The sequence below is a fragment of the Trichechus manatus genome, unplaced genomic scaffold, assembly GCF_000243295.1.
Source record: "Trichechus manatus latirostris isolate Lorelei unplaced genomic scaffold, TriManLat1.0 scaffold00088, whole genome shotgun sequence".
In the NCBI taxonomy this organism is placed as follows: Eukaryota; Metazoa; Chordata; class Mammalia; order Sirenia; family Trichechidae; genus Trichechus; species Trichechus manatus.
In genome coordinates this window covers 3071363-3081126 of record NW_004444024.1, presented here as the reverse complement: position 1 = coordinate 3081126, position 9764 = coordinate 3071363, and the positions used below count along the sequence as shown (strand labels likewise).

The 9764-nt window shown below is 40.8% G+C and overlaps 1 protein-coding gene across 2 annotated transcripts in view; it reads left to right on the top strand.

Moving 5' to 3' along the window:
• Nucleotides 1-9764, top strand: part of FAM168A (family with sequence similarity 168 member A) — a 218726-nt gene that overhangs the window by 188445 nt on the left and 20517 nt on the right. For both annotated transcript variants that reach the window (XM_004381948.2, XM_023736553.1), the window contains exon 3: nucleotides 6678-6758. In XM_004381948.2, the coding sequence (XP_004382005.1) occupies nucleotides 6678-6758 (81 nt within the window). The remainder of the gene's footprint in view (nucleotides 1-6677; nucleotides 6759-9764) is intronic.

The following is a 9764-nucleotide window of genomic DNA, read 5'->3' as shown; positions in this document are numbered from 1 at the left end:
TGCATGAAGAAATTTTTGAAATGGTGTATCTTTGGCTATGTTTATTTTCACCAAAAAAAAAAGGTTGAGAAGTTAGAGGGTTGACATGTTGTGGGGTTGCTAACCAATGTCATAAAACAATATGTGTACTACTGTTTCATGAGAAACTATTTGTTCTGTAAGCCTTCACCTGAAGTACAATTAAAAAAAAAAAAAATTACAGCCTTGGAAACCCTGTGGGGCAGTTCTATTCTGTCCTATAGGATTGCTATGAGAGTTCCTAGTGGGTTTGGGTGGGGTTTGTTTGTTTCTTTGTTTTGGTCATTCTGGACTCGGAGGCAGTTTCTTCTTTTTAATTATGCCTTTCAGACCTAAAATGTCTTCATTGTGTAAGTGTTCCCGTTCCCAAAAAGGAGCAATCCTCTTTGTCTTCCTGAGCTGGGGAGTTAGTCTTCCCCTAGCCTTTCTTTCTTTCTTTCTTTTTTTTTAAAATAATATTTTATTGTGTTTTAGTTGAAAGTTTATCCAGCAACGTAGGTTCCCATTTAACAATTTTTATACCAGTCGTTCCATGACATTTGTTACAATTTTCACAATGTGTCAGCATTCTTATTATTTCCATTCTGTTTGTTCTATTTCCATTGATCTAGCTTCCTCTCGCCTCGTTGCCTTCTTATCTTTTGGATAAATGTTGACCATTTGGTCTCATATAGTTGATTGTTTAAGGGAGCACATTACTCATGGGTGATATTGTTTAGTTTATAAGCCCATCTATTATTTGACTGAAAGGTGACCTCCAGAAATAGCTTCAGTTGCAAGTTCAAAGGTTATCTTAAGGCGATAGTTTCGGGGCTTCCTCTAGTCTATCAGTTCAGTAGGTCTGGCTTTTTACAGGAATTTGAATTTTGTTCTACCTTTTTCTCCCATTCTATCTGAGACCCTCTGTTGTGTCCCTGGTCAGAACAGTCGGTAGTGGTAGTAATGTACCATCTAATTCTTCTGGTCTCGGGCTAGAAGAGGACATGGTTCATGTGGGCTTTTAGTCTTATGGACTATTTTCATCTTTGAGCCTTTTATTTCCTTCATTCTCTTTTGCTCCATATGAGTAGAGACCAATAGTTGTATCTTAGATGGCTGCCTGCAAGCTTTTAAGACCCCAGATGCTACTCATCAAAGTAGGTAGGATGTAGAACATTATCTTTATGAACTGTGTTATGCCAGTTGACTAAGTTGTCCCCTAAGACTATGGTCGTGAGCCTTACTGGGTTGAACCCAGTAAACTAACCTGTGAGTTGTTTGGATGTATCTAGGAGGCCTCCGTAACTGTGCCCCGTATGTGCTTTGTTATATATATGGATACATATGCAGCACACATACAGAGACACTTACACATGCACGTGCATTTACTTGCATATGCCTTCTTATACACATGTATGCATACATATCTATCTACATAACCACACACGTTTTTTGGTGGTTGTTACTGTTGTTGCAAAATTATACGTGTTATAGCATTTACTGACATTGCCCCTTTTTCTTGTATACTTCTTAGTGTCTTTATTTACCTTGGTCACATTGTACTGACTTCACCCATATTTGGTATAGCCTTTCCCGTCACCAAAAATAGTAAGTGTCTACTATTTAGAAAGTGATTCCCCCTCCTTCTCCCTCCCATCCCTGGTAACCATCAAAGAATGTTGTTTTCTCTGTGTGTATCTATTCTTGATTTTTTATAATAGTGGGACCATACAGTATTTGTCCTTTGGTGATTGACCTATTTCACTCGGCATAGTGTCCTCCAGATTCATCCATGTTGTTTTGCAGATTCCTCATTATTCTTTATAGTTACATAGTATTCCATCATATGTATGTACCACAATTTGCTTATCCATTCATCCACTGATGAGCACTTAAGTTGTTTCCATCTTTTTGCTATTGTGAATTATGCTGCAGTGAACATAGGTGTGCGTATGTCTAATTCATGTCACTGCTCTTATATCTCTTGGATATATACTTAGGAGTGGGATTTCTGGATCATAAGGTATTTCTATTTCTAACTTTTTGAGGAAGCGCTGTACTGTTCTCCATAGTGGTTGTTCCATTTTACAATCCCACCAGCAGTGTATAAGAGTTCTAGTTGCCTCACAACCTCACCAGCATTTGTTGTTTTCTGTTTTTTTTTTTTTTTTTTTAATCATTGCCATTTTTGCAGGGGTGAGATGGTGTCACGTTGTAGTTTTAATTTGCATCTCTCTAATGGCTAATGATTGTGATCATCTTCTCATGTATTTGTTGGCCACCTGAATATGCTCTTTGGTGAAGTGTCTGTTCATGTCCTTTGCCCATTTTTTGATTGGATTGTCTTCTTGTTATTGAGTTGTTAAAGTTTTCTATGTATTTTAGAGATTAGACCCTTAGCAGATATGTTGTTGCCAAAGATTTTTTCTCAGTTTGTAGGTTCTCTTTTGATGAGCGTAAGTATTTAATTCCTAGGAGATTCCCCTAACTTTTAATACTCTGCAATTTTTAGTTCCTAAAGATCAAGTAATATCAGAATTAGTCCCCTGATTTCTCCTGAAAGTAATTTCTAATTTCCATATTAATCAAAAAATAGCTTTACATTTCTTCAGCCCTAATCCTAGTAACAACAAGAAAAGGGTATTAGATTGTCTTGACATCTGTAAAGCAATTAAAATGTACACATTAGAATCCCAGGAAACCTGATCACGACTACAGCCTTTGGGATGCAAAAGAGAAATGCTCACTTGTGTTCATTTATTCTCTTTGCTCTTGACCTTCAAAGAATATAAATACAGAAGGGGCAGACTTATTTCCAAAGACCAAGCCATAGTTATTTGGTAGGTATCAAAAAGGCGTTGCTTTTGGGATTCCTACAAAATGGGTGGGGGAAATAAGATTAGGGTTGTTTTGAGGCTCAAATGAAATAGGTGTAAAAATAATCTTTTGTATGAACAGTGGGTTAAATATACATGGCATGTAATTTCAACTCAATATACTTTACCTCTGATGAGCTTTAGCAGATCCATGCAGCCTTGAGGGGACCAGGACCTGGAATGCACTCTGCTCAAGTGAATGGGGCAGAACCTGTCAGGAAAGTCTTCGGAGTGTGCTGGGAGGAGATTGTTCCAGCAAGGAATAGCCACAAAATAGCAAGTGCTAGTGTGACCTGTAAGGAGGACCTGGGTGGCGCAGACTGGTAAGCACTTGACTAGTAGCCAAAAGGTTGGTGTTTCAAACCTACCCAGAGGCACCTCAGAAAGCAAGCCTGGTGATTTGCTTCCAAAAGATCATAGCCTTGAAAACCCTATGGATCGGTTCTACTCTGCATACAAGGGGTTGCCATGAGTTGGAATCAACTCAATCGCAAGTAACAAGTGTGACCTGTAGCACATTTAGTCCTAGATCTAGTGCTACCATTCTATGCAATCTATCAAATTCAGGTGAACTAAAAATAATTCTGCTTGGAAACAGTGAAGGAAGATTTTATAACTGCCCGTAAAGTAAAAGCATCTGAAAAGACAGAACCGGGGGATGTGATTATCTGTGTCTGCACAGTCTCTCACGTGAGGGCTGAATACAGATTTCAGCCATGAGGCTGGATCACATTGCTTCCCAGATGAAGCCCCTGATTTTTTTTTTTTTTTTTTTTTGAGAAGTGGCCTCTGGATTACTAATTAGGTGGCAACAACTTGGCTACCTCAGTTCTGAAATTAGAAAATGATTGACGGTAAATAAAGATGAAGTTTCTTAGGAGTTGGAAAGGACTTAGGGAAAGACATATTAACAAAGATACATTATTAAAGCTCCAACATTTACAAATCCCAAAGAAGCTTTTAGGGATTTAGGGATTTAATCTTTGATTTTTAAAATCAGCTTTCTATTGTCAGTCAAAATACCAATGAGCATTAAAAAACTGCAGGGAGCAGTAAGACAGGCACTTACACACTGCTATTGGAAGTACGAATTGATACAGTCTTTCTAGAAAGCAGTGTGGCAAAATATGTGAAGACTCTCTGCATGTCACTTGTCATCACCTGTCCTGCTATTGCCCTGATCCTGAGCCCTGTCATCTATCACCAGGAGTTTGCAGAAGCTTCCTAATTAGTCTTTATGCTTCTCTATCCTTGCCCCCTTTTCAACACAGCCATCAGAGTGACCTTTTTCAAACATAAATCAGGTTATTCTTCTGCTCAAAACCTTGTGATGGCTCTCATTTCACTCAGAATAAAAGTCAAAGTCCTTACAGTAGCCTATAAATAGGCCCTACATGAACTGACCAGCCATTTATCCCTCTGACTTTCTCTACTACTACTGCTGTCCTCCTTGTTTGCTCCTGTCCTGCTACACTGGCTTCTTTGCCTTTCCCCGAAGATGCCCTGTATCTTGTATGCTCCCAGTGTAGGGCCTTTATACTGTTTCTGTGGTCTGAAATGCTTTTCTTCAGCTACCTGCTTAGTTAACTCTATCATTTCCTGCAAGTTTTTGCAAAAATCATACTTTCACATACTTTGCCACACTGCTTTCTAGAAAGACTGTATCAATTTGTGTTTCCACTAGCAGTGTGTAAGTGCCTGTCTCACTGCTCCCTGCAGTTTTTCAGTGCTCATTGGTATTTTGACTGATGATAGAAAGCTGATTTTTAAAAGTACGTCTCAATGTGTCTTACCTTGATCACTCTGTTTAGTATCGCAGTGCCCCTCCTTCCTGCCACCAGTCCTCTGGCACTTCTGATGCTCTTTACCCTGCCCTTTTTTTCTTTTTTCATAGCACTTAAGACTTTGTCTATACTTACTATTTATTGCCTGCCTTCTCCCACTCCCTTAAAGTGTAAGCTCCACAAGGGCAGGAATCTTTGCTTTGTTCACTGATATAAGTCCCTAGAACAGTGTCTGACACATAGTAGATATTCAAATATTTGCTGAATGGATGAACTTTAAAAATAGTCCTATCCTTTGATCTAGAAATATCACTTCTAGAACCCTTTCTTAAAGAAATAATGAGAGATGCAGCCAAAGTTTTAGTTAGAAGATTGTTCTCACAGCTTTTATATTGATGAAAAATTGCAGACAACCTAGATGTTTAAAAACAGGGTAATGGTTAAATCATTTGATATCTACATGATGAAATATTATGAAGATAATAAAAAATAATGACATCTTAATTACATGGGAAAATGTTTATATTGCTAAAATGGAAAGTATATATAATATGCAGCAGTGGGCTGGAGCTGGCTCATGTAAGTTCTCTAGAACTGATTTTGAGCATCTCTTTCCAACTACTCGTTCAGTGATGTTGGTAGCTTGAAATTGGTCATGGTGGGAGTCTTTACACTGCAGAAATTGGCAAACAATACAAAGCGGGGTTACCAACCTGTAAAAATGGTGTGGAGGAGGCATCTGACTGCCTCCTCTATCTTCATAAGGGGAAGGAGAGAGAATCATTGTCAGCATCAACAGCCCAAGGCTGATTGCTATGAGGCGAGGGTCAGACATACCTCCTCTCTCTAAACTTTTTACCAATTCTGAGACCATCTGTCCCTCCCACAGCACTGTCTACTTCTCTGCTGGGTTCGATGATTTGTTATAGTGGCCGCACAGAACTCACAGATCATACTCATGATTATGGGGTTATTAGAGAAGTAACAGGTTACAATTCAGGATCAGGAAGTACTCAGGAGATAGTCATTCAGTCAGAATAGCCTCTTCTCTGCCGTGCTTGCAGGCAGGCCTCTCTGGCCCTTGGCCCACTGGCCCCTCGGCCCCTCGGCCCTTTGGCCTGGCCTCTGCCCTGCTCTGGCACGTGTTACAAAACTCTTTAGCTCTGCCAACAAGTGCCCGGGGGCACCCTACTCTACCAGGAAACCTTGGCTCAAAGACACTCAGCTCTCTTGTTCCATGGGTCAGGAAGCCCACTGTGTTGTCTCCTGTCAGTCTCCTGGTTCTTCTGTGTCTGCTGCCATTGCTTCTTGCTACTGCTGCACCACCATCTCTCGCTGTCTTCCATGTTACAACTCCTTTCTCTCTCTCTCTCTATCTTCAAGCCTAGCGGGATGGCAAAACTGACCAATCACCTTGTTAGGGCTCCATGCATCTTATTTGCATGGTCCCACCCCGCAAGGGTGTCACGTACTTTATTTACACTATTAGCAAGCTGTCCAGTCTCTTTGGTGGGCCAGTCATTTGGTGGGAGTTACAAAGACTATGGTGCACCATAAAACCCTAGCCTTCCATCCCCATCCCCTTGAGCCAGTTGTTAAATACATACCAGTACACCACTGAATATATACATATAAAAGAAATAGAAAACTATCTGGAAGGATAGATGCCAAACTGGTAATGGTATTACCTCGGGGGAGGAGAGTACTATTGTGGCAAGAGTGTGAAAGGAAACTAATTCTTTTTATCATACACACTTGTATATTGTTTGAATTTTTTATAGTGAGCATACAGACATATGTTTCTTGTACTACTTTTTTAAAAAAAGACAGAAAATCTGCGTATGTTGGGAATGTGGGATTGGTGGCTTTTCCCCCGAGAGGCTGAAAGCTGGTTGCATATACTATCTGAAATGGCGCATGAAGAGGGTGAAGACCAAGCCTGGGACTTAGGCTCTTTTTCCTCTGAAATTGCTTTTTCTTCATGCCCAACTAAATGGGACTTTCACTTGTCTCTTTGTAGGTTACCCCACAGCCTACCCGGCAGCGGCTCCTGCTTACAATCCCAGCCTCTACCCCACCAGTAGCCCCAGTTATGCTCCAGGTAAGGAGAATGTGGGAACAGCAGTGATGAGTGGGATGAAGATGGGGCTCTGTTTGGAGAAACAAACCCACCTGCTGGCCTTGCCCTGTCCTGAATTGCTCTGGGCTTAGCCTGTCCAGATCTGATTCTCCTGGGAGTCCCCTCTGGGAATTGGGGCACATCATCCTCAGGCTGGGGGTGGGAGTAAACCTTCTCCATACTCCTTGAGACTTCAGGTTGGCCCACCTCTCTGCTGGAATGTCCAAGACATGTGTCCTCCTCATAGAACCTTTTCCGCTTTCTCAAACATTTGTCCAAATCTATTCTTTGCTTAGTTTCCCCTAAGGCTGTCATTGGGAAACACGCACATGCATACACACACACACTTAGCAGGCTTCCTGGGTGTGGATTTGGAAGAGGTGAGAGACTTGCCATCAGAGGGTAAAGAACTGGTTTTCAAACTGAGGTAAGCTGCTTGTTTTTCAAAAATAAAAAAAGTACAAACCTATTTGGATAGAAGTTGAAATAGGTTTGAAAACCTTGCAAAGGTTTGTTCTAATTTGGCAGGAGCAGTGGTACAGAGATCTCACCACTGACCTTAATCCCTTCACACTCAGTGATGCTTTAACACTCAAGGGTAGGCGAAAGAGGATGGGCTCTGCAGTTAGAAAGTCCTGTGTTTGCATCCTGATTAGTCAGGTCACTAGTTGTGAAGCCACCTCACCTCTCTGAAGAATGTAACCACCTACGTCAGGGTTGTAGATGATTTTATGCAAGTTTCTTTTCATTTGTTCAACATTTTTTTATTTGTTGAATGTCCTCCACACTGGGATGGAGAAATGTAAGGATGCCATCTTTATTTGAAGGAGCTTACAGTCCACTTGAGAGCCTGGCATATAAACAAATTCATTGCAATACAGTGTGGTAAATTTTTAAAAAGAATACATTTAAGAGGAGAGGAGACAGAGGAGAGAATAACTGCCTCTCTGAGGGTGAGAATGTAAGGGAGGCTTCTCAGAGGGGCTAGCAATAGAGATTTGGGGGAGAAGTTGGACTTTTTTTTAAGCACACAAAGGCAGGCATGGGCAAAGACGTGGAGATCTGAGAACATGACACTTTTAGGGACCTAGAAGTAGTGGGAATGGTTGAAGCATGGAATGTGAGTGGATGGTAGATATGTCTGAACTATAGATGTGCAAGAACCAGATCTGGAAAGGCCTTGAATGTCATGATTAAAAACAAAAACAAATCACTGCCATCGAGTCAATTCCAACTCATAGTGACCCTATAAGACAGAGTAGAACTGCCCCATAGGGTTTCCAAGGAGCGGCTGGTGGATTCAAACTGCCAGCCTTTTGGTTAGCAGCCAAGCTCTTAATCACTGTGCTACCAGGGCTCCAATGTCATGATAATACCCCTATTTTCTTGTTTAGTAATTATTATTATAGAATTAAAAAGTTTGAAAAGGCCTTAGAGATCTTCCAGTTCAGGGAACCCTTTTCTTGGTAGGGGAGATCGAGAAAGGAACAATGTTTTGTCCCAATTACCCAGTGAATCAGCAACAGCATATGGACCAGAACCCTTGGCAGATCTCCTATCTCTCAGTCTTATTCTTTTCTGTGCCAATCCAGAACTCATTCTACTGCCATTTCCTTTCTTATGAGACATTTAAAGGAGAGAAGAACATGGGCTATGTCAGAAGACCTAGATTTGGGTCCTGACTCCCGTCACTTCCTAGATGAACAACCTTGAAGTCACCTGACCTTTCTGAACCTTAATTTCTTCATCTCTAAAGCAGGAATTATATCACAATTCACATTATATGTGCATATACCCACCATGGAGCCCTGGTGGTGTAGTAGTTAAGAGCTCGGCTGCTAACCAAAAGGTCAGCAGTTCAAATCCAACAGCCACTCCTTGGAAACCCTGTGGGGCAGTTTTACTCTGTCCTGTAGGGTTACTGTGAGTCAGAACCAACTCAATGGCACCTAACAACAACATACACACTGTGAAGTTATCAGACAGCCCCTCTTTTTTTTTTTTTTTAGTGAACAGGAATTTTTTATGCAAGTAAGTAATGTTAACCTTTAAAGTGTTTCTATAGATGTGTTATTCCACAGACATTTATTTTGTCCCTGTTATGCCCGAGGCATTCTGGAAGACACTGTAGATGATTCAAAGTTGAGGAAGCTATAGTCTCTGCCCTCAAAGAGACTCCTTTTGAGAGGAGCAGTGACATTTGAGCTAAAAATCTATAATGGCATCTCAGCATATTTTATTTTATATTTAATCAATAAAAATATATTTCCAAAATACCTATAATAGGAGGCAGAGACAATAAAGGCTACAGAAATTCTCTCTGATAAAATACTTAATCAAATTTGATTTAAGTTTTATCTTAAAAGCTATTGTGGTTTTGATTATTAAGTAATTTAAATACTATGAGATCTGTGAATTAACTTGGCAAACTATCCAGTCTAAAACAAAATGAGGTAAATTATTGCAGAAGGTCAGGTTAGATCAGGTGTAAAGAAGATCCATTGTCTTTATGGTCAGGAGGCCACCAGTGACCTTAGTGGAAGCAGTGTCAGTGAGGTGATGAGGCTGGAAGCCAGACTGCAGTGAATTAGAGATTGAAAAAGTAGATTTAGCAAATATAGATTATTCTTGCAAGAAGGTGGGCTACAACGGAAAGGAGAGCAAGAGGGCATTGACTAGAAGGGAATGCGGGACTAACAGAGGGATTTTTAGCATATGAGCATGATTAAATAAGTACTGATGGGAAGGAGCAAGTGGAGAGGACAGGTCAGAGATGCAGGAGAAGGGGTGCCAGATGGAGCCAGGTTCCCAAGGAGGCTGAGGTAGGGAAATCCAGAGCTCAGTTCTCTTCTTTGTTTTGGGGAGTCGAGTGGCAAGTGGAGGTGGGGTGCCTCACACAGGAGGAGGGCAGCTCTTCCTCTGAGACTAAAGGAATGGTCACAGATGGACGTTTTTAGTATAAATTGCTTGGCGGAAGGTGGAGAGTTT